The sequence below is a fragment of the Stomoxys calcitrans genome, chromosome 5 (assembly GCF_963082655.1).
Source record: "Stomoxys calcitrans chromosome 5, idStoCalc2.1, whole genome shotgun sequence".
NCBI classification, from domain to species: domain Eukaryota; kingdom Metazoa; phylum Arthropoda; class Insecta; order Diptera; family Muscidae; genus Stomoxys; species Stomoxys calcitrans.
Window position 1 is genome coordinate 89,117,876 of NC_081556.1, and position 26,096 is coordinate 89,143,971.

Genomic DNA, 26,096 nt, shown 5'->3' on the forward strand with positions numbered 1-26,096 from the left:
GACCCCATAAAGTATATATATTCTTGATCGTCATAGGATTTTAAGTCGAACTAGCCATGTCCGTCCATCTGTCCGTCCGTCCGTCTGTCTGTCGAAAGTACGCTAACTTTCGAAGGAGTAGAGCTAGCCGCTTGAAATTTTGCACAAATACTTCTTATTAGTGTAGGTTGTCGGTTGGGATTGTAAATGGGCCAAATCGGCCCATGTTTTGATATAGCTGCCATATAAACCGATCTTGGGTCTTGACTTCTTGAGCTTGTAGAAAGCGGAATTCTTATCCGATTTGACTGAAATTTTACACATAGTGTTTTGATATCACTTTCAATAATTGTGCGAAGTGTGGTCCAAATCGGTCTATAACCTGATATAGCTGCCATATAAACCGATCTTGGGTCCTGACTTCTTGAGCATTTAGAAGGCGCAATTCTCAACCAATTTGACTGAAATTTTTCACATAGTGTTTTGATATCACTTCCAACACCTTTGCGAAGTATGGTTCAAATCGGTCTATAACCTGATATAGCTGCCATTTAAACCTATCTTGGGTCTTGACTTCTTGAGCCTCTAGAGGGCGCAATTCCTATCCGATTTGGCTGTAAATTTGTATGTGGTGTTTTGGAATCACTTCCAATATTTCTACGAAGTATGGTCCAAATCGGTCCATACCCTGATATAGCTGCCATATAAACCGATCTTTGCTCTTGACTTCTTGAGCCTCTAGAAGGCGCAATTCTCAACCAATTTGACTGAAATTTTGCACATAGTGTTTTGATATCACTTCCAACACCTTTGCGAAGTATGGTTCAAATCGGTCTATAACCTGATATAGCTGCCATTTAAACCTATCTTGGGTCTTGACTTCTTGAGCCTCTAGAGGGCGCAATTCCTATCCGATTTGGCTGTAAGTTCGCACGTGGTGTTTCGGTATCACTTCCAACATTTATGCCAAGTATGGTCCAAATCGGTCTATACCCTGATATAGCAGCCATATAAACAAACCTGGGATCTTGAGTTCTTGAGCCTCTAGAGAGCGCAATTCTCATCCGATTTGGCACAAATTTTGTACAACGGCTTCTTCCATGGCCTTCAACATATGTGTGCAATATGGTCTGAATCGACCTTTTCTTGAGCCCCGAATCGGACTATAACTTGATATAGCTCCTCCTCCGTCCATATTAATTATTCTTTTTTTGCCTAAAAAGAGGTACTGCGCAAAGAACTCGACAGATGCGAATCATGGTCCGAACTTAGCACGCTCTTACTTGTTACAAATTCTTCCTGACCGTTACAAATAGAATGACAAAATTGATATATCCCCATCCTATGCTGGAGGGTATGAAAATCTAAGCTTAAATAGGATAATTAACATGCCATCCAACTGACGGATATAATACAGACTGACGGATATAATACACCAGGCACTGACGAGGCTCTTACCAACCCAGAAATGCGTTTGCCAATGATGTGATTCTATGCCCGATTGTCTGATAAAACTGGTACCATGTTCGTTTTTTTAGCCTATAGCTGGAAATTTCTTATCTTTAATTCATAAAAACCATCTCTCATTCCTAACACACATTCTCGTGGCCATTTAAGCTCGACTAACGCGAAAGAAATGATTATTCAATGATTATTCTGGCTCTAGCAGTCAGAACAAATATGATGAACACCAAGAGCACGTGATAGCTTAGAAAATAAAAATAAAAACAGCTTTCAGTGGTTGTTTTTTCTAAATATAGAAACGAGAAGCCTGTTTCAAAACAATTAAGCCCCCTCGTTTGATAGGGGGCGAATTTTTGTTGTCATTGGCTGGCGATGCTACTCAGGAAGATATTAAAACAATAGAGGATGTCGCAGCCTGCATAGGGTTAGTATGGAGGAGATGAGAACTGGAATTGTTTGAGAAGATATTACGCAGAAAACTGTGACATCTATGCCCGATTGTCTGATAATTGGCAATCTCATTTCTTTAATTCATAAAAAAAATCTCTCCTTCCTAACTCACGTAATCCTGGTCATTTGAGCTCGACTAACGAAAAACAAGTAAAAGCGTGCTAAGTTCAGCCGTGCCGAATCTTGGGAACCCACCAACATGGATTCTGCTATAAATTTATACAAAAAAAATTTGGCAAAGGGCATAATTTTAATCTACATCTACCAAAGTTCTGTCAATCCAGCCAAACTTAAAGTTTCTAGGAACCGAGCAAGGATGATCGAGAGACCGATTCATATGGGAGCTATTTATATCAGGTATATGGATTGATGATGGGAGCAGCTCATACCATCGGTGTATTATCGAGGCGACGATAGGAAACCTAGATGGAAGGGAAAAGGTTTCCGATCGGATACCTGAGATGAACCTTGAGGTCGATTGCAAGGCACTGCTGCCAACGGCACAGTCTTGGATTGAAGGAACTCTAGTATTGCCATCTGGAAGATCATGTTACATGGATAGATCAAAGCTAGAGGACAGAGTGGGCCTGGGGGTCTACATTGAGAACCCAAGGCCTGAGATCTGTTTTAGACTGCCCGACCATAATACTGTCCTGAAGGCGAAAATCCGGGCGATAACGGAGTGCGTGAGGTTGTGGTACTAACGCGAGGATGTCGAGTGTGAATATCTTTACGGACAGGAAAATGGCCATAACGGCAATAACAACCAGGAGGGTAAGGTCAGTGTAAGAATGAGATTAACGCCTTTTCTGAGGATGGCAAAATCCGCATCGTTTGTTTGCCGGGCCATAACGGAGTAAGGGGAAATGAAAGGGCAGACGATTTGGCGGTGAAGGTTAGAGGACTGCCGTCAATAATATTGGTAAACCCGAAGCCTTTCGGGTCGACGCAGTCCGAGTTAAGGGATTGGGCGACGAATGTGCATGCTACTCTCTGGAGCAGCGAGACGGTCGGTAGGACGGCGAATATCCTATGGGGGGATCCAGATCGTGAGAAGACGAGGCTATTACTAAAAGGGGGTAAGAAGGAGATCAGTACTGCCATTGGTATCATAACGGGATACATAGAACTTGGAGCGGCAAGCGATAGCATGTGTAGGGCATGCGGGGATGATGATGAGGCGTTGGAACATTTCCTTTGCCATTGCCCGGCTTCCACGTCTAACAGATACCGGCACTGAGGTGGAGATACAATACCAGACATGAGCCAGCTTAGGAGCGTGGCAAGCAGCACGGAATTCCCGACTTATGTTTTCTTTTATAAGGTTTCTATTTTTTAGTACTTAGAGCGCACAACAAGTCGATTACTGGCTTAGGTGTATGTCTATAGTGGCATGGGCGGATCAACATCCGAACCCTCTTTTCAGCCTAACCGAACCTATATCAGGTATATAAACTGACACCGGTAATTGTAGAGGTTGTTGGAAGTCGAAACACAATATCGCATACAAGATTTCAGCCAAATTGGACAAAAATTTCGCCCTGTAAGGACTCAAGAAGACAAATCGGGAGATCGGTTTTCATGACCGATTTGGACCGTACTTGGAACAGTAGTTGGAAGTCATAACGGAACACGACGTGCAAAATTTCAGCCAAATCGGACAAAAATTGCAGCTTGTAGAGGCTGAAGAAGTCTTATCGGCATTTCAACGCGTGAGTAACTTTCAAAATACAGTCATATCTCCCTATCTAATGTCTTTGGTCTTGGACATATAAGTTAATGGCATGCCACCCAATCAATATCATTGATCCTAATCTACATTTGGTCTGCACATGCTCTGCAATTCAAAATATGAGAGCGGGTGTGAGTGTGCAAATCACTACTCGGTATTTGCATGCTCTTGTGCTTTGACTTGCAGAGCAAGCAATGGGAGCAATGATATTGGTCGGGTGGTGGTGGCCATTAACTTATATCCGAGTATCCAAAGTTCGGCCCAAGAAAATTTAATTCGTTTTCATTTGAAAAATCCAGTATTATGAAAATAGACAAGTAAAAGCGTGCTAATTTCGGTTGGGCCGAATATTGTATACCCTCCACCATGGATCGCACTTGTCGAGTTCTCTGTATCTCTTTTTAGGCAAACAAAGGACAAAAGAAACGAATTGCTATGCTAATTGAATTGAATGTTGTAGACCATAGTAGAAGCCATTGTGATAAATTTCAGCCAAATAGAAAAAGAACTGCGCCCTCTAGGGGCTCAAGAAATAAGTAAGGCAGATCGGTTTATAGGGGAGCTGTATCAGGCTATAGACCAATTCAGACCATATTTGATACGTATGCTGAAGGTCATGGGAGAAGCCCTTGTACATAATTTCAGCCAAATTGAATAACAATTGCGCCCTCTAGAGGCTCTAGAAGTCAAGATCCCAGACCTATTTATATGGCAGCTATTTCTGGTTATGGATCGATTTAAACCATATTTTGCACGGTTGTTGAAAGTCATAACAAAACATTTCGTAGCTGAAGAAGTCAAAATCCAAGTTTTGTTTATATGGCAGCTATATCAAAATATGGACCGATATGACCCATTTACAATTCCAACCAACCTACACTAATATGAAGTATCTGTGCAAAATTTCAAGCGGCTAGCTTTACTCCTCCGGAAGTGCATTCGACGAACAGACGGATGGACATGGCTAGATAGTTAGATGTCATGACGATTAAGAATATATACTTTATGCGGTCTCAAACGGGGTGTTACAAACAAAATGACGAAATTAGTATGCCTCCATCCTATGGTGGAGGGTATAAAACTGATTAATAGAATATACTTCAATGAAATGGGGGGTATACAAATCTAATCATTCCTTTTTTAACACCTCGAAATATTCTTCTAAGACCCCATAAAGTATACATATTCTCGATCATCTCCGTCTGCTGTAATCACGATAGCGGTCGAACTTTTAAAGCTAACCGTTTGAAATTTTTCACAGATACTTTTTATTGATGAACGTCATTGAGGATTGCAAATGGGCCATATCGGTTCAGATGACCCGATTTGACTTCTTGAGTCCTTACAAGGCGCAATTTTTGTCTGCTTTGGCTGAAATCTTGCATGCGGTATTGTGTTTCGACTTCCAATAACTGTGGCAATTCATGTCTGATATTGTGTCCCCACCTAAGTTCCCGTATCTGTTCGACGCGGAAGCCGGGCAATGACAAAGAAAATGGCACAACGTCTCATCATCTTCCCCGCATGCCCTACACATGCCATCACTTTTCGCACCAATTTTACACAGGTGAGCTCGTAGACCAATGTGTCCCGTCATGATACCAGTAGATATATCGACCTCCCTCTTACTTCCTTTCAGTAATAGCCTCGCCTTCTCACGATCAGGATCCTCCATATTATTTTCAGTTTCACTGCTCCACAGGGTTGCATGCTCATTCGCCGCCCATGCATTTAACTCGGACTGCGTCGACCCGTAAGGCTTCGGGTTTACCAAGTTTATTGACAGCAGTCCTCTGGCCTTCACCGCCAAATCGTCAACCCTTTCATTTCCCCTTACTTCGTTAAGGCGCGGCACCCAAGTGATGCGGATTTTGCCATCCTCATGGCGTTTATGTTTTAGAAACTTAAACGCCATCTGCGCATTATCCTAATTCTAAGGAAATGTCGTTTAATTGTTGCTTAAAGTAGGTAAGGTTAGGTTTAAGTGGCAGTTTATCAGACTCACTTAGACGTAGAAGGAAGATGGCTTCTTTTCCTGCCGTTGAACCATCCAGATCGCTTTAAAAAGTCCAACAACTTGCGAATGTTAACATCCACTGAATCAGAGAAGTTCTCAAAGAAATGACAACCTGAAGTGGAACCCCTTCTGATTACCAGTGCATGACACCCACACTGTAGATGTTCTGCAGTCTCTTCTTCCTCGACGTCCTCGCAGCTTCGGTCAAAGTCGTTACTGGCAACCTACAGTCTGTCAGCGTCTGTTGTAGCCAGTGACAACAAACCGATGGACCTCTTCGAGTCTAGATTAGGCCACATAATTTTGGTAGGTTTACACCCCCACACCTTTGTGACTATCTGTCACTCGTTGAACTTCGGTCCTGATTCTGAAGACTTAGCTTACATGTCGCTCCACAGATTCCACTTCCCCTGGATTACACGCTCCAGGTAGTTCCCACAAGCACGTTTGCTCTACAATTCTTTGAGATATCTAAAGGGTGATTTTTTTGCTATCTCTTTTTGGCAACACTGGTTTAAACAGCTCACGCACGCTTCGTGATTCGTTCACTGTCAAACATCTTCAGTTTGGTCTATTATTTCACCATGAATCGTCTTACAAACGAACAACGCTTGCAAATTATTGAATTTTATTATCAAAATGCGTGGTCTGTTAAGAAAGTTCATCGCGCGCTTCTTCCATTGAGCGACGAAGCTCAATTTGTACGTAAATAAGCAGAATTGTCGATTTTGGAGTGAGGAAAAGCTACCAATGCATCCAGAAAAAGTAACACTTTGGTGCGGTTTATGGGCTGGTGGCATCATTGGACCGTGCTTCCTCCAAGATGATGCGAATCATAACATAACTGTGAATGGTGAGGGCTACCGTGAGATGATATCGAACTTTTTCTTGTCCAAACTGCAAGAGCTTGACTTGCATGACATGTGGTTTCAACAAGACGGTGCCAAATGCCACACAGAACATTTTATTTCACGTTCGGGACCGGTCAATTGGCCCCCTAGATTGTGCGATTCAACGCCTTTAGACTATTTTTTGTGAGGCTATATTAAAGCTCATGTCTACACAGACAATACCGCTTCAATTGACGCATTGGAAGACAACATTGAAGCATTTATTCGTAAGATACCGGCCGAAATGGAAATAGTATGCCAAAATTGGATTAAGCGAATGGGCCATTTGAGGCGCAGTCACGGTCAACATTTTCAAGATATAATCTTCAAACTCTAAATTATATGGACCGTACTATCGATTCAAATAAAGATTTCACGCATTTTTCTGAATTTTATGAGTTTTTTTTTGAAAAACTTTCCTATAGCTTTTAAACAATCACCCGTTACCAATACATGACGTTTTCGACGTTTACAACTTTTTGGCAGGCGAATACTTAAAAAATTGTCAGACGAACCATCTCTGATTACAATTACAGAATATTGTTGCGGTGCGAAATAACAAAACGTCAACTCCCCTCAACGGTTCAAACAAGAGTTACGGTATAACAACTACTGAAAAACAATTTCTGCTGTTATCGACAAGACTCGAACCCAGCGGTTCAGCGCCAGTAAATTTTCACCCTGCAGCAGGCCGTTCGAACTTGGATATAGAGGGTCCCTATCATCGAGCAGTACATACTAATTTAAGAGAATTATCCCCTGTACGATTCCGCACACAAGCTAGTAATTAAAACAAGTAAAAGCGTGCTAAGTTCGGCCGGGCCGAATCTTGGGAACCCACCACCATGGATTCTGCTAAAATATGGTAGCTATATCTGGTAATAGACCGATTTGGACCGTACTTGGCACAGTTGTTGAGAGTCATAACAGAACACTATGTGCAACATTTCAGCTAGATCAGACAAAATTTGCGGCTTCCATGGGCTCAAGAAGTCAAATCGGGAGATCGGTTTATATGGGAGCTATATCAGGTTCTTGACCGATTTGAACCGTACTTTGCACAGTTGTTGAAAATTATAGCAAAACACTACGTGCCAAATTGGCTTCCAGAAGATCAAGAAGCCAAATCGGGAGATCGGTTTATTTGGGAGCTATATCAACTTCTTGACTGGGCTCAAGATGTCAAATCGGGAGATCGGTTTATGTGGGAGCTATATCTAAATCTGAAGCAATAAGGCCCGTTTGCAATCCCCAATGACCTACATCAATATTAAGTATCTGTGAAAAATTTTCAACCGGCTAGCTTTACGCGTTTGACCGCTATCGTGATTTCGACAGACGACCGGATGGACATGGCTAGATCGACTCAGGATGTCGAGACGATCCGGTTAGGTTAGATTTAAGTGGCAGTCTGCCATCAGACTCACTTAGACGTTTTCATCCATTGTGATACCAAAGGAACAGAGGAAGAAAGATGCCTTCTAGTTCCTACCGCTAAACCATCCAGATCGCTTTAAAAAGCCCAATAACAAGCGAATGTTCACATCCGCTAAATCAGACAGGTTCTCAAAGAAATGAAAACCTTAAGTGGAACTCCTTCTAACTGCTAGTGCGGGACACACACACAGGAGGTGTTCTATAGACTTCTATCAGACTCACTCAGACGTTTTAGTCCATTTTGATACCACAGGAACAGAAGAAGGAAGATGCCTTCTAGTTCCTACCGTTGAACCATCCAGATCGCTTTAAAAAGCCCAGTAACTTGCGAATGTTCACATCCGCTAAGTCAGACAGGTTCTCAAAGAAATGAAAACCTTAAGTGGAACTCCTTCTAACTGCTAGTGCGGGACACACACACAGGAGGTGTTCTATAGTCTCCTCTTCTTCGATGTCCTTCAGCTTCTGCAAAAGTCGTTGCTGGCAACCTTCAGTCTGTCAGCATTTGTTCCGATTAGACAGTGACCTGTCATGACGGACACCAATGACAGAAAATCAGTAGACCTCTTCAAGTCTAGATGAGGCCACATAGTTTTGGAATGCTCACAGCCCCCTCTTTTTGACCATCTATCATTCCTTGTCCTTGGGGTCTGGTCCTGAAAACTTAGCTTACATGTAACTAGAGGCATACCCACAGATTCCAGTGTCCCTTGTAAGGTAGTTCCTAGTCTCGCAAGCTCGTCAGCTTTAGAATTCCCTGTGATATATCTGTGGCCCGGCACCCAGAACAGGTGAATTTTTAACTGTTCAGCCATCTCGTTGAGAGATCTACGGCAGTCGAGGGCGGTTTTTGTGTTCAGAAATACGTTCTTCAGGGATTTAATGGCTATCTGATAAGATATTTATGCCAATCGTCGTAATGACATTATATCTTAGCCATTCGATCAAGAATGTATATAATTTATGGAAAGGACTAGATTAGTATACCCCCATCCTATGGTGGTGGGTATAATTACAGAGTGCAAACTATGAGTGTTGTTACCTAATGCAATATCAAAGTAATACATACTAATGTTATGAAGACAAATAGAAGAGTTCGTAACAAGCTTTAAAATGTTTTTGCAATTCCATGATATACGCAGATTGCGAATTTATATAGGTGAGTGACCTGAGAAAATAAAAATAATAGACTCAATAAAAAAACAAGTGAATTTTTTGTCTGAACAAAATTAATTTACATATCGTTCAATTTGCAAAAATAACTCTCTCACATTCACGCCTTATACCGGTTTCATATAGCAACATTTAATTTAAACATTTATTTATTTGTTTATACTACATATATTTACCGAAATACAAAACAGTTTTACTTAATAAAATCTCTATAAATAAACCGGCAATAAGCCTTAAACAAAAGACTTAAGAAACAAACGTTAAAATAATTGTACAAGCATACGTGTATGGGCGTTCAACTATTGTATTAAAGCTAAAATTCAACATTCATAATTTGTATGATGAAAGTAAGCTAGTGATACTAATGCATCAATAACGGGTTAACTTAACTAGAAAAGGATTTTCTCATACTCTGAATGTTCATATTATTGGGTTGCCCAAAAAGTAATTGCGGATTTTTCATATAGTCGGCGTTGACAAATTTTTTCACAGCTTGTGACTTTGTAATTGCATTCTTTCTTCTGTCAATTATCAGCTGTTACTTTTAGCTTGCTTTAGAAAAAAAGTGTAAAAAAAGTATATTTGATTAAAGTTCATTCTAAGTTTTATTAAAAATGCATTTACTTTCTTTTAAAAAATCCGCAATTACTTTTTGGGCAAACATAGTTTAAAGCGATAATCTTTAGTAACAAAGTTGTAGATGTTTCATGACATGTAATCACTATTGGCGTGAAGGTAATGCATAAGGAGGGGTTTTTTGAAATTTGTTTTATAGGTATACAAAACGTTCTATGAATAATCGAACCACCTAGATGTGACGGGTTTTTGCAATGCATACTATTTGGGTGAAAATAGATGTTAAAGGTTACTAAATACTGTACCCGTTTGATAAGACGGTCTGTCCGCATGTTCTTCTGTATGCCGGTCTATTCTTGCAATAAAATATCAGATCAGATTTATTATTCAAAGCAACAAATAGGTTTATTTGAGACCAAGAGAAAAGTTTAGCTGAAAGCCAGAAGCTCGACCATGGATTTAGACCCATGAATACTTGGGTAAACCTTCTTAGAGTTGTAGTAGATACGTTTTTTTTGTCTTTACAAATTGCACATACATCCCATGCTTCAAATAAGGTCTAGAGCAAACAAGTACTTTCAGCAACTTGTTCATCTTTATGCCCTACATTTTAGCACAGGCACCTTAATGAGTATACTCATGGAAAAATCGCTGTCCTTTCGTTATTTTTCGATGGTGCGCTTTTCAATTTAGCATGCCTTTAATTGTCTATTTGAATGCTGCTGAAATGAAGAACATTAAAACGTCTTCTTATGTTAAGCCTTCGTTTTTCGATGCTTTAAAGTTACATCGTTATCATTTTTGTCTCCACGCAGCAATATCAAGTAGAACACAGAGTGCAAAAAATGCAAATTTGCCCATGAACATTCCATTAAGGAACAAGGGCAAACTTTTCACACATCAATGAGTGCTATCCAATTCAAGTTTAAGTTCAATGATAAGGGACCTCCTTTTTATACCCTCCACCATAGGATAGAGGTATAATAATTTCGTCATTCTGTCTGTAACACCTCGAAATATGCGTCTAAGACCTCATAAAGTACATGTATTCTTGATCGTCATGGCATTTTAAGTTCATCTAGCCATGTCCACCCGTCCGTCCGTGTGTCTGTCGAAAGCACGCTAACTTGCAAAGGAGTAAAGCTAGGCATTTGAAATTTTGCATAAATACTTCTTATTAGTGTAGGTCGGTTGGGATAGTAAATGGGCCATATCGGTCAATGATTGGATATAGGTGTCATATAAAACAATCCGATTTGGCAGAAATTTTGCAAGTGCTGTTTTGGTATCACCTTCAACAACTGTGCTAAGTATGGTTTAAATCGGTTCATAGCATGATATAGTTCACATATAAACCGATCTTGAGTCTTGACTTCTTGAGCAGTCAAAGGGCACAATTCTTATCCGATTTGGCTGAAATTTTGCATATATCGTTGAGGCATGACTTCCAACAACTGTGGTAAGACTGGTTCAAATCGGTTCATAACCTAATATAGCTGCTTTATAATATAGAGGGCACAATTCTTATCTAATTTGGTTGAAATTTTGCATAGGTCGTTTTGGTATGACTTTTAACAACTGTGCCAAGTATGGTCTAAATCCGTTGATGACCTGATTTTACTGCCATATAAACCGATCTCCCAATTTGACACTCTGAGCCACTGGGGGGTCTGGAGGGGGCGTTACTTATTTATATATTGAAAATCATTCAAAGAACTTGATAAATGCGATCTATGGTGGAGGGTATATAAGATTCGGCCCGGGCAGTGCGAATGAATAATTCGATGTGTCCATCCTTCGGTAGTGGGTATAAAAATGTTCGGCGGTGATTATCCCCTTCTAATGCTTGTGACATTTGTGTGGTTATATGCCACGTAAATTTTCCGAACCATTTAGTACCAAACGAGGTTTCAGACGAGGAGAAGGCCTATCGTGTGATCTCTTTAATATCCTGCTCGAGAATATTATACGAAATGCAGATGTGAATAGGTATGGCACATTAATCACAAGAGAACACATGCTACTCGCCTATGCCGACGACATCGATATCATAGGTCGGTCACCGGAAATAGTAACTGCAGCCTTTGAAAGAATCGAAAGAGAGTCAGTGAAAATGAGTCTGGCAGTAAATGGAGATAAGACGAAATGGATGGTTTCAACTCCCAAAAAGCCTTGCACAACCGAGCAGATAAAGAACATGGAGAAAGTTGGGAACCACGACTTTGAGACAGTCAGTAACTTTATCTTCCTCGGCACCGCCGTAACCGAAACGAATGACACCAATTTTGAGATTAAGCGAAGAATAATATTGGTAAATAGATGCTACTTTGGACTAAGTAAGCAGTTTAGAAACAAGGCCACCTCTCGACAGACGAATATTATACTATACAAGACACTGATACTAGCCGTGCTGTTATATGGTTCTGAAGCATGGCTAATTGTGAAAACAGATGAGACAGTGATTGGAGTATTTGAGAGAAAGATTCTTCGTAAAATATATGAACCAGTTTGCATTAACGGAGAATATAGGCAACGTATGAACCACGAGCTGTATGAGCTGTATGACAACGATAGCATAGTTACACGCATCAAAATACAACGGCTGCGTTCGCTAGGTCAAGTTGTCAGAATGGATGAAGAAGCTCCAGCAAAGAAGTCTTTCGAAGGCAAACACGGTGGTACACTCAAACCGGGAAGCCCAAAAGCCAGATGGAAAGATCAAGTGGTGGGAGACACCTCGAAACTTGATGTCAGAGATTATAGAATGAACGCAGAAGATCGAGGCGCTTGGAACGCTATTCTCCGTTCGGCTAGTGGAACAAATATTCTGTCTTAGCCAATTAAAAAAAAAATAAATAAAAATATATGATATATATATATTTATATATATATATATATATATATATATATATATATATATATATATATATATTATTGTCGTAAAAATCTGAGACGATCTAGCGATGGCCGTCCGTCTGTCTGTTGGAGTCACGCTACAGTCTTCAAAAATAGAGGTATTTAGCTGACACCATGCACAGACTCTTTTTTATACCCACCACCGCAGGATGGGGGTATACTAATTTTGTCATTCCGTTTGCAACACACCGAAATATCCATTTCCGACCCTATAAAGTATATATTCTTGATCAGCGTAAAAATCTAAGACGATGAAGCTATGTCCGTCTGTCTGTAGAAATCACACTACAATCTTTAAAAATATAGATATTGAGCTGAAACTTTGCACAGATTCTTTTTTGTTCATAAGCAGGTTAAGTTCGAATATGGGCTATATCGGACAATATCTTAATATAGTCCCCATATAGTCCAATCCGCCGATTTAGGGTCTTAGGCCCATAAAAGCCACATTTATCATCCGATTTTGCTGAAATTTGGTACAGTGAGTTGTGTTAGGCCTTTCGACATCCTTCTTTGGCCCAGATCGGTTTAGATTTGGATATAGCTGCCATATAGACCGATTCGCCGATTTTAGGTCTTAGGCCCATAAAAGCCACATTTATTATCCGATTTTGCTGAAATTTGGGGCAGTGAGTTGCGTCTGGCCCTTCGACATCTTTCTTCAATTTGGCACAGATCGGTTCAGGTTTGCATATAGATGCCATATACTCATAGACCGATCTCTCGATTTAAGGTCTTGGGCCCATTAAAGGCAAATTTATTGTCCCATTTAGTTGAAATTCGGCATAGCAAGCTATGTTAGACCCTTCGACATCGCTGTTCAATACGGCTAAGATCGGTCCAGAGTTGGATATAACTGCCATATATATAGATCTCCCGATTTAAGGTATAAGGCCCAAAGAGGTGAATATATTTTATTAACCGATTTTGTTGAAATTGAGAACAATGAGTTACGTTAGGGCTCTTGACCATCGTATCGAGTATGGTCAAGATCGGTCTTTATTTGGGTCTTATTTAAGGTCTTGGTCCATAATAAGTGTATTAACTGCCCGATTTCGATGAAATTTTGGACGCTGAGTTGTGTTAGGTCCCTCGATATTCCAGTTCAAAACGGTTAATGTAGCTGCATTATACACCGATCTTCTGAATTAAGGTTTAAGGCCCATAAATGTGAATTCGACATTCGTACATACGACATTCGATATAGCTGGCATATATGCTAATCTCCTCCAATTAAAGTTCTTGGGACCATAAAAGCACATTTATCACTCGATTTCGCTGAAATTTGACACAGTGAGCTATGTTAGGCTCTTCGACATTTGTGTTCAATATGGTCCAGTTAGGTCTGTATTTAGAAGTAGCTGCTATATAGACCGATCGCCCGACTTGAGGCCTTTAACCTATAAAAGGCTCATTTATTGTCCGATTCCGCTAAAATTGGCACAGTGAGCCCTTTTAAGCTCTTCAACATTCATGTCCTATATGGTTCAGATCGGTCAATTTTTGGATATAGCAGTATATGTATATACCAAAATCATGAGTTAAGTTCTAAGGCACATAAAATATGCATTTTTTTTAAAGATCGACGCGAGGACGTCGTGTGTGAACATCTTTACAGACAGTAAAATAGCCATAAGGGCAATAACAACCAGGACGGTAAGGTCACTAATAGTCTTCGAGTGTAAGAAGGAGATTAACGCCTTCTCCGAGGATGGCACAATCCGCATCGATTGTGTGCCGGGCCATAACGGAGTAAGGGGGAATAAAAGTGTAGACAATTTGGCAGTGAAGGAAGGAGAACTGCCGTCGATAAACTTGGTTAACCCAAAGCCTTTCGGGCGTGGGCTACAAACGCGCATGTAACACTATGGAACAGCGAAACAGTCAGTAGAATGGTGAAAATCGTGGTGGGGTGATCCGGATCGGGAGAAGACGAGACTATTACTGAAAGGAAGTAAGAAGGAGGTCAGTATAGCTTTTTGTGTCATAACGGGACACATAGGACTACAAGCTTACTTATGCAAAATCGGTGCGGCAAGTTATGGCATGTGCAGGGCATGTGGGGAAGATGATGAGACGTTGGAGCATTTCCTATGTCATTGCCCGGCTTTCGCGGCTAACAGACACCGGTACTTAGGTGTGAACACGATACCAGACATGAACCAACTTAGGGGCATGCCATGGAAAACAATTAAGGATTTTGTAAGTAGCTCGGAATTCCTAACTTAGGTTTTCTTTTTGGAGGTTACTTTTTTAGTATTTAGAGCGCACTACAAGCCGATTACAGACTTAGGTGTTCGTCCATAGTGGCATGGGGCGGATTAATATCCACACCCTCCTTTTCAACCTAACCTAAAAATGTATACCACATATTTGAAGTATTCAGTAATTCAAATACCTTAAAAGAATATATGGCCAACGAAAAATTATCAGTTGTTTGCTAATAACCAGGGTTGCCAAATTTTATAATTTCTTGCGATTTGTTCTCTCCAAAGTGTTCTAAAGCAACTTCAATTATAACATTAAACAAAATGTCATTCTGAAAATTTTACTTTTTGCCGCTGTTTTACGATTTCCTCCCATTGTGCAATGTCTCGAAAAGACTTTTTGGCCTCTTAAGAAGTACTTAAGAGGCCACCGTAGCGCAGAGGTTAGCATGTTTGCCTATGACGCTGAACACCTGGGTTCAAATCCTAGCGAGACCCTCAGAAAAAATTTTCAGCGGTGGTTTTCCCCTCCTAATGCTAGCAACATTTGCCATGTAAAACTTCTCTCCAAGGAGGTGTCGCACTGTGGCACGCTGTTCGGACGCGGCTATAAAAAGGAGGCCCCTTATCATTGAGCTTAAAACTTGAATCGGACTGCACTCATTGATATGTGAGAAGTTTGCCCCTGTTCCTTAGTGGAATGTTAATGGACAAAATTTGCATTTGCAGCATTGACTTTTCTCAGTGTATTTTTAAACTTCTGTAACATGGTTTGTAATAAAGGAGAATCACATTGTATATGTTTAGATTTCCAAGTGCATTAGCCACCTCTTCTTTTTAATAGAAAAACAAATCCGTTTGAAAGTGAAATATGATAAACATTTTTCTTTAGCACTGACCCTTCTCACTAGTTGGCGACAACAGGGTTTAATGTGCCTGACTTTGTTAGTGTTCGAAAGGGCGTTGAATGTTAAATTAACCTATTTCCATATTTACAAAAAATAAAACGGTGAATTTAAAACATTCTGTATATGCCGTCTCATTATCAATGTATTATAAGGCCAAATGAAAGAAAGACTAAATAAGTAAACACGTGCTAAGTTTGGAATGTTGGTTTTCTCTAAAAATATACTCTTATTTACTCAGTTTGCCTTGGACTTTTTTTTGCAAAAATCAAATCAGAAATAAATTGCGGCTTCTATGGTCTCAAGAATTCTTATCGGGGTATAGATATTTAAGGGGGCCTTTATCAGTATATAAACTGATATGGATGATACTTGGCACGGTAGGTTCGAAGTTTAGTGTTTCGGTCGTTGTTGAGATTGCAACGAATGAACATGAGCAGGGGTATACGCATCGCTTTTAAGATTTTATTATTTTTATCGATAAAACGTTTGGAAGGCATAAAAAAGTATTTAAGTTTTCTTATTTTTTAATGTTTATTTTTGCAAAACACCAATTATTCAGTCCAAAAAAATGATTTTATTCATTTATTTGTTTAATGAATATCTACACAACAAGATTGAATCTTATAGTTATAGTGCAGGCTTATAAGAGCAGTCATATATCGTTCTTAAGAAATTTTAAAACAAAAAATAATTAACCTAAATTTTAGAGCTTTGTGACATAGATTGGATATAGCTCCCATATATATGTTCGTCTGATTTGAACTAATGACAATTATATCGTCATTTGTAAACTCACGAAATTTTGCACGAGTTATTCTCTTATAAATCTTGAAATTATTGGTGAATTTCATAGAAATCGCTTCAGATTTAGATATAACTCCCATATAAATGTTCGTCCGATTTGTACTAGTAGTGCAATAATTTGGTCATTCACACGAAAATTGGCACAAAGGATGACTCCCGGTATTGCAATTGAATTTAATAAAAATAGGTTCAGATCCATATATATTTTCGTCCGATTTTGAATAAAACTCAAAAATTAAGAAATTTGTTAACCGATCTTCACAAAATATGGCACGAAGTTTTCTCTTATAACTCTTCTGATGACTGATGAATTTCGTAGAAATTTGTTCAGTTTTAGATATAGCTCCCATACATATGCATCTCCCGATTTTCACTTTTAAGGACTTTCCTAACCCATTTATCAATCGCTCTTCTCAAAAATTTGCACAATGATTTACTCTATGGCTTCTACAATATGTACGGATTTTGATTAAAATTCTACATACATCAAATTTAAGTAAATTTTAAATTCGACAACTTAGCCTGCATATCCAATGTGGTGTAGGGTATCAAAAGGTCGGCTTCACCCGACTTTCGCCCGTCCTTACTTGTTTTTTATATGTCTAAATCTAGTGCTGCTAACTACCATGTTTTATGCAGTGTTGAAATTTTTACCGTCAACCCATATCTTTTAATTTTCCCTATCTTCCCATTTCAACTCTCAGAACGATTTTAATATCATGGGCGGGGCAGCGGTCGTTTTCTTTTTCTAGAAAATATCCTTGGTCCGTTCGTCTTTGTCTTTTGTCGGGGCATGGGCATAAATAAGGCTGATGTTGACATTTTCTTTCTTTTATGCGGATTGTGGCAGTAAAACTGGAGACAAGATGTTACAGTCTACGGTAAACCGTGTACTTCTCCAATATATCCGCCAATGCTTATACTGCACCTTCTCTATAAAGAGTCCGGAGTTACAGGTGCAGATCCGAAGATAATGGTCCTTTTTCGTTCCCGTAGGTCGTCATCGTCAGGGTTGTCCATTTTTACTATTCTTTTGTTTCTTAGAGTAACCCTAAGAGTTTTCCTGGTGCGGGTTAATGGCCCAGCGCCCCAACCGCATGGGCTATGTGGGATCGCACATGTATACCTCGATTTCGCGAGCCGCTCGCTAATGTTGGCCATTTGTTGTTTGATGGCGCCAATAAATCGGCACTCAGTATTTAACAAGAGTCAGTCCCAACTGACCCCTCACTGAGACTCTCTTCTCGAAATCGCTGGCTGCCCGCGGCCGCATTTGCGGCTACTCCGCATAAATACGAAGCCTTCCACTGGCGACCTGTCATAACGCCCAACGGTCATAAAGCCCAAATTTTTTTGGGTTTTACCCCTTTTGGTACTTTTTAGTAGCTAAATGTACAAATTTCCAAAAACTAATATAGGATGATATAGTTTACCTATATACCAAAATTCAGAGCTTTAGCTCAATTTACAAAGAAATTACCAAATGAACCGGTACGATTTTAGAAAATTTCTTTCATAGCCGAACCACGTTTTCCTATTCCTTTCCATTCGCCCTTTACAAACATTTACCATTTCGTACCAATTCGTACCTTAACGAACGAATATCACCAAACCCCAAATTATGTCGTACCTACGAAACAAGAACAAAAAATTTCGGGCAAAATTTCATAATTCAAACTTTAACCGTTTTGTCTGGACAGTGATCAGTCAGTCGATCACTCGTCTATTTTATATTTAGAGACTAAAGCAAAATGTATTTATCAATTAACCTAAAAAAAACTTATTTTTAAAAAGATTTTTAAAATAAGTAAGAGCGTGCTACGTTCGGCCGGGCCGAATCTTATATACCCTCCACCATAGATCGCATTTGTCGAATTCTATCTCTTTTTAGGCAAACAAAGAATATTGAATAAGAATTGTTATGCTATTGAAGCTATATCAAGTTATAGTCCGATTCGGACCATAAATGAATGCTGAACATTGTAGAAGTCATTGTGGAATATTTCAGTCCATTCGGATAAGAATTGTGCCTTATATGGTCTCAAGAAGCAAAATTGGGAGATAGGTTTATATGGGAGCTGTATCAAGCTATTGATCGATTAAGACCGTTATAGACACGTATGTTGAAGTTCATGAGAGAAGCCGTTGTACAAAATTTCTGGTAAATCGGATGACAATTGCGCCCTCTAGAGGCTCAAGAAGTCAAGATCCAAGATCGGCTTATATGGCACCTACATCAGGTTATAGACCGATATGAACTATACTTCGCATAAAGGTTGGAAGTGACACCAAAACACCACGTGCAAAATTACAGCCAGATCCGATAAGAATTGCGCCTTCTAAAAGCTCAAGAAGTCAAGACCAAAGATCGGTTTATATGGCAGCTTTATCAGATTATTTACCGATTTACGCCACACTCATCACAGTTTTTGGAAGTGATATCAAAACACTACATGCAAAATTAGTATACCCCCATCCTATGGTGGAGGGTATAAAAATGTCGGGCAAAATTTCATAATTCAAATTTTAGCCGTTTGGTTTGGGCAGTGATCAGTCAGTCAATCACTTGTCTTTTGTATATTTACTAGAGGTGGGCATTTTAGTTAATTTTAGTGATCGCTCCTTTTAGTTCCGTTCCACAGAAGGAACTAGTTCCTTTTCATAGTTCCTTAGCTCCTTTTTATTTGCGATCACCTTTTTAGATTCCTTTAAGAAGGAAAGAGATGGAACTAGTTCAAGCAGTTCCTTACTTGGATAAGTTCCAATGAACTAGTTCCATCCGGAACTACCCAACTCTAATATTTACAGACTAAAGCAAAATGTATTTATCAATTAACCTAAAAAAAAATTTTTTAAAAACATTTTCTGATCTGTATCCCTAATTATATGCATACCACTATTCGTCTTTGTTATATATTTTATTTATTTAATATGTTTGTTGTTTGGTTTATTTAATTTTAGATTCTTCTCCAGAGTTACCCCCACTATATACTTTCGACGACTACGACACGTGTTTTGTAAATACGACATCAGCTCTGGCCTCCACCTATTGCATGGTCCTAGCTCAAGTGCAACCAGATAATTCTTCAAATATATGGCAAGCAATTGAGGAGCATAAAATGGGCAAATTTCATTATCGCCATGATTTACTCTTTTTTGGGGTGTGTGTGGAGAAATGTTTGCGCTTCATCGATTCCAAGGATGATGATTATCCGACTAAAGAAACTAATGAAACGCTAGATATGGAGGTTAGGTTACTAATAGTCCAATTTTATCAACTATATGAAACTAATACTATTTTCGTTTACAACGTTAAAGATCATTAAGCATTTGGAATTTATCCATAAAAGACCCTTGGACATAGAAATGCGGCTGAAATATTCTTCACTGATGCAAAGATGTCTGAACGAGGAATTCCAAAGGAAATACAATTTAAAGCTGAAAACATTTATTGAGTATTGCGAAAAAGGCCCAGAAGATAATCACCTTGAAAAAGGTTGTTGTACTATAGTAAGATACTTGGGTAACAAAAACTTAAGAAGCGAAAATTCATTAATACACCAAACTAAAAGCATTCATCTTAAAATTAAGTAGTTTTAATATTTTGCACAGATTACGAAAGATTTCGCTAAGAAGAATGAAATTTTTCCTAATTATAATACTAGGAATAGGAATAATAGACATTTGTCGGAAAAACTCTTTCCTATCAAAATTTCCTTTGTAAAAAGTATTTTTCGAGTTGGGTATGTAGACTTTTCTGTGTCAGGGTACATATATTACTGATCTTCTTCACATTCTGAGTCGATCTAGCCATGTCCGTCCGTATTGAAATTTTGAACAGGTACTTCTCATTAACGTAGGTCGTTGAGAATTCCAAATTGGCGATGATTTCTACTGACCTCCAACATCCAAGCCAAGTATGGCTCTTAAACACTATTTACCGAACTAGCAACAGGTACTGTAACTGTTACGGTTTAAAATAATGATTTTACTTCCTTCGTGCGAGGATTCACATGTCACTGATAGATTCGCAAACCCAGGTTAGAGTCCCCCGGCCTGCAAATTTATTTTATACCCACCACCATAGGATGAGGACATATTCATTTTGTTATTCCGTTTGCAACACATCGAAATATCCATTTCCGACCCTATGAAGTATATATATTCTTGATCAACGTAAAAATCTAAGACGATCTAGCCATGTCCGTCCGTCTGTCTGTTGAAATCACGCTACAGTCTTTAAAAATGGAGATATTGAGCTGAAACTTTGCAAAGATTCTTTTTTTGTCCATTAGCAAGTTATGTTCAAAGATGGACTATATCTTGAAATAGCCCCCATATAGACCGATCCGCCGATATAGGGTCTTAGGCCCATAAAAGCCACATTTATTATCCGATTAAATTTCCTCTAGTTATGAATTCCGTTCTACTTACAAAATCCTTAATTGTTTTCAATGCCACTCCCCTAAGTTGGTTAATGTCTGGTATTGTGTCCCCACCTAAGTGCCGGTATCTGTTAGACAACCGTTTCGTTGTTCCACAGAGTTGCATGCGCATTCATCGCCCAAGCTCTTCACTCGGACTGTGTCGACCTGAAAGGTTTCGGGTTACCCAAGTTCATTAACGGCAGTCCTCTGGCCTTCACTGCCAAATCGTCTGCCGTTTCATTCCCACTTACTCCGTTATGGCCCGGCACCCAAACGATGAGGATTTTGCCATCCTCAGAGAAGGCACTAATCTCCATCATACACTGCAAGACTGTTCATGACCTTACCGTTCTGGTTGCTATTGCCCTTATGACAATTTTACTGTCCGTAAAGATGTTCAAACTCGACACCCTCGCGTTAGCACCACACAACCTCACGCATTCCGTGAAAGCCCGAATCCCCGCTTGTAGGACCGTATTATGTGCAGGCAGTCTAAACAGATAGGTTCGTATCCTGGCGAAACCATTAGAAAAACTTTTCAGCGGTGGTTTTCCCCTCCTAATGCTGGCAACATTTGTAGTATGCCATGTAAAACTTCTCTCCAAAGAGGTGTCGCACTTCGGCACTTCGTTCGGAGGCCTCTGTGCCGCTGGGAGCAGTGCTTCCCACTCGATCTCAAGGGTAATCTCAGGCATCCGGTCGAAAACCTCTTCCCTTCCTACCAGGTTTCCTATCGTCGCCTCGATTACACCGCGATGGTATGAGCTGATCCCATCCTCAATCTATTCTCCCATCGCCTTAAGTCGCATAGCCGCAGTGGCTGCCTCACACTTAATTTATACGTCAATAGGTCCAGTCCCCAGTGCTCTAGTGGGCGTGGTCCTCATCGCTGCGCCTATGCCAAGGCAACATGTTCTCTGAACCTATTGTATGGTCTTATGTTGCACTTTTTCTCCATAGTAGTCCACCAAACTACTGAGGCGTAAGTAGGTATTGGTCTTATCACGCTCCTGTAGAACCAGTGGACTATCCTCGGATTCAGGCCCTATTTTGAGCCTATGGCCCGTCTACATTGTTCCCAATATCTGTGAGCCTTCTCATCATCTCGTCTTATTGAGGAAACGGGGTGCGTTAAATTGGTCCTCTTTCGTCTTCCTCGTGAACAGGCATATTTCGGTCTTCTCTGGGTTAACATTGAGACCCAGTCATATGCCATATGCGAGACCCTTTCGGCCCTTCTGCATAGCTGATTCGGATCCTTACCCCTTAGAAGTATCAGAACATCGTCTGCGTAGCAGACTGATTCAAAACCGCAGTCAGCATCCGTAATAGGTCATTTATGGTGGTCGCCCAAAGGAGTGGCGATAAATTGCCCCCCTGTGGCGTACCTTGCGCCACTTTCTCCCTTATATTTATGCCATGCGACACACAATTTATCCACCTGTTCCTTAGCATATGGTTTATCCAATCTCTATGCACCGGATCTACCCGGCACTGGTCTGAGGATTTGATCAGTGTGTCGGTCCGCACATTGTTAAAAGCCCCGTCGATGTCAATGCATACCGCCAGTGTGTACGTTTTGGCATCGAAGGATTCTTCTATTTTATGCACATTCTCCTGCAAGGCAGTCTCCACCGACCTTCCCTTGGCATAGGCATGCTGTTTGTAAAGGGTGATTTTTTTGAGGTTAGGATTTTCATGCATTAGTATTTGACAGATCACGTGGGATTTCAGACATGGTGTCAAAGAGAAAGATGCTCAGTATGCTTTGACATTTCATCATGAATAGACTTACTAACGAGCAACGCTTGCAAATCATTGAATTTTATTACCAAAATCAGTGTTCGGTTCGAAATGTGTTCATTCACCGTAACGTTGCGTCCAACAGCATCTTTGAAAAAATACGGTCCAATGATTCCACCAGCGTACAAACCACACCAAACAGTGCATTTTTCGGGATGCATGGGCAGTTCTTGAACGGCTTCTGGTTGCTCTTCACTCCAAATGCGGCAATTTTGCTTATTTACGTAGCCATTAAACCAGAAATGAGCCTCATCGCTGAACAAAATTTGTCAAAATTTCGAACCGAACACTGATTTTGGTAATAAAATTCAATGATTTGCAAGCGTTGCTCGTTAGTAAGTCTATTCATGATGAAATGTCAAAGCATACTGAGCATCTTTCTCTTTGACACCATGTCTGAAATCCCACGTGATCTGTCAAATACTAATGCATGAAAATCCTAACCTCAAAAAAATCACCCTTTATTTGAGCAGTTCGCTGGACGTCCTACTCTTTATCATGGTGTCTACAATGCGTTCAATGGTTTTGAGTGCCTGGCTTGGGTCAAAATACCACCCTTGCCTCCAATCTCCCGCTAAGATTTCTTAAGCTTCTAGAGGGCTCAATTCTTATAAAATTTGGTTGAAATTTTGCATATGTCGTTTTGGTCTGAATTCCAACTAATGTGCCATGTATGGTCTAATCGGTTGATAACCTGATATAGCTGCCATATAAACCGATTTTCCATTTTGCCACTGTGCCACTGGAGGGTGCAATTTGTACTCGATTTCCGTAAAATTTTGGAGGTGGTATTTTTCTATGACTTCCAACAGCCGTATCGGTCAATACTTGATATAGCTCATATATATTAGAAAGAGTTATTCTAATAACTTAACAAATGCGATCCATAGTGGAGGGTACATAAGATTCGGCCCAGCCGAACATAGCACGCTTTTATTTGCATTTTTTATTTGCTATTTTTACTAACAAATTTCTCTGAGTGTGCCCTCCATTTTTTTCCTCTTGGTCCCCATAAGTAAAATTCAGCATAATATGGCGCTCGTTTAACGATAAACTCTGTTGACACGACGTCCAAGTTTTTGCCTTGAACTTTTTAAGAGATCCAGTGGAGAAGTTTAGGTCCTAGTATTAAAGTCGGAAACAAAGTACACATTTATATGGCATTTATAGCAAAACCATGAACTCTATCTTGCTCTACTATTGTGGATGTGATGCAGTGACTGATTCGACTCAGATATTCTTCCTGATTGGGTTTAGCGATGTCCGCCTGTTCGCGTATCCTTTCTGTACTTAATTTCCGTTTGACGTTTTTTTTGTAATCAAGGTAGAGCTCAATGATGAAAATAATGAATTCTCATAAAATCAGTTCCGATTTAGATATAGCTCCCATGTATGTATACATCGCCCGATTTGCACTTTTAGGGACGCAGTAATGACAATTCTCAACCGACGAAATTTGGAATTGAATGTTTTATTGCCCATCTAAACAAATATTATTTCAGATGAAGGAGTGAGACTTCTACATAAAGTCGTCAAAGGCCTTCTTCTGTTGATGCTGTTTTCATCATTCTACGATTATTATTTGCTGACACATCAGACAGAGGAAAACCAAAATGGAGATTTTTACAAAAATAACCATGTAGACTTTGGTAAGTAGACATCATCTCTTTCCTCTAAGTACAGCATATGCCAAAGTTTGGTTACGTTTTATATATCCATTTTAATTGTTGGGTTTTTCTTATAGTATCACGCATTTTGACATCATTCTCGGTAGCACGAAACTATTATCGCCTGAACCAACCCTATCGTGGAAAAATTGGCAAAGACTTTGCATATCTCGATGGTTATCGCGCGATATGCACAATTTTTGTGATACAAGCCCACACATTCTACTTGCAGTTTCTACATATCCAAAATCCCGAGTATTTCGAAAATATTATGGGGAGCAAAGCTGGCTTAGCTCTACTCAACACTTCAACCGTCATTGAAATCTATGCGGTGATGAGCGGGCTATTATTCACTGTGAAATTCAAGGAGAGCCAAATTGTAACGCCGCAGACAAGTTGGACTAAATGCTTGCGAATCTTTTTGCTCATAGTTGCTGCTCGTTTTCTGAGGTACAAGTTTGTGTCGCTTTTAGATTACCGGCTGCTTGTGACATTTCCGATTTGTTACAAAATTTCAGATTTATACCGTCGGTAGCTATAAACCTTTTAGTTAATGGCGCCGCTTTAAGCTCTTTCGCCGATGGACCATTTTGGCGTCACATAAGCGAACCCTGTCGAACATTCAGCCGAGAAAATTGGTGGCAAAATATTTTCATGATAAATAATTTCACACCACAGCATTCGGTAAGATTTAAATGATTGCTTGTATCAGCACATTGTCTTTATGATAAGCCCATTTGTATTTTAGGTGAGCAATCATACATGGTATCTTGCAGCCGACTTCCAGTTATTTACGATTTACACTTTTGTCCTTATATTTATTTCAAAGTAAGTAATAATTATTATTATAATTATATTAGAAGATCAAAAACAAACTTGTTAGGTGCAAAAAACTTTTTGCATGGGTTCAGGGGGACATATGGAGTAAAAAAAAAACATAAACCCAAACATAAACTATCTGACCTTTGGAACTTGAAAACTCTAGAGGTCTTTAAATTTTTTTTATAACAAATATTTTGAAGTGAAAGTTGATATATCTTAAACAAATTTCACTTAAAATGCATCTACAATATGTCTTCTTCACAAAATAAAAAAATTAAGATATTTAGGCAATTGTTTTCAATACAGACTAATCAATGAAAATTCTTTTTTTTTACCAAAAAAATGCAAAAATAAAATTTTTTCACATTTTATACAGATTAGAAAGTATAACTTTTAACTGAATAATCACATGTTGACACTTTTTGCAGCAAAGTCGTTTTAAAATTGATCGCGAATCCAAATCATGCATAACAAATAAAAGAGTGCTATGTTCGGCCGGGACGAATCTTATATACCCTCCACCATAGATCGCGTCTGTCGAGTTTTCCGGGTATCTCATTTTAAACACACAAAGGATAAAATAAAAGAATTGCTATGCTATTGGAGCTATATCAAGTTATGGTCCGATTCGGACATAATAAGTTAAATAGGGAGATCGGTTTATATGGGAGCTGTATAAGGCTATAGACCGATTCAGACCATATTTGACACGTATGTTGAAGGTCATGGGAGAAACCGTTGTTCTTGTACAACGGAACGGATCAGGATCCCAGATATAAACCATGTTTGGCACAGCTATTGGAAGTCATAACAAAACAGCTCGT

The 26,096-nt window shown here is 39.5% G+C and overlaps 1 protein-coding gene across 1 annotated transcript in view; it reads left to right on the top strand.

Moving 5' to 3' along the window:
* Positions 1–26,096, top strand: part of LOC106081672 (O-acyltransferase like protein-like) — a 185,777-nt gene that overhangs the window by 150,080 nt on the left and 9,601 nt on the right. The window contains exons 3-8 of the mRNA XM_059369845.1: positions 19,515–19,801; positions 19,872–20,049; positions 24,286–24,432; positions 24,528–24,900; positions 24,969–25,134; positions 25,199–25,278. Coding sequence (XP_059225828.1) covers positions 19,607–19,801; positions 19,872–20,049; positions 24,286–24,432; positions 24,528–24,900; positions 24,969–25,134; positions 25,199–25,278 — 1,139 coding nt within the window. The 5' untranslated portion in view covers positions 19,515–19,606. The remainder of the gene's footprint in view (positions 1–19,514; positions 19,802–19,871; positions 20,050–24,285; positions 24,433–24,527; positions 24,901–24,968; positions 25,135–25,198; positions 25,279–26,096) is intronic.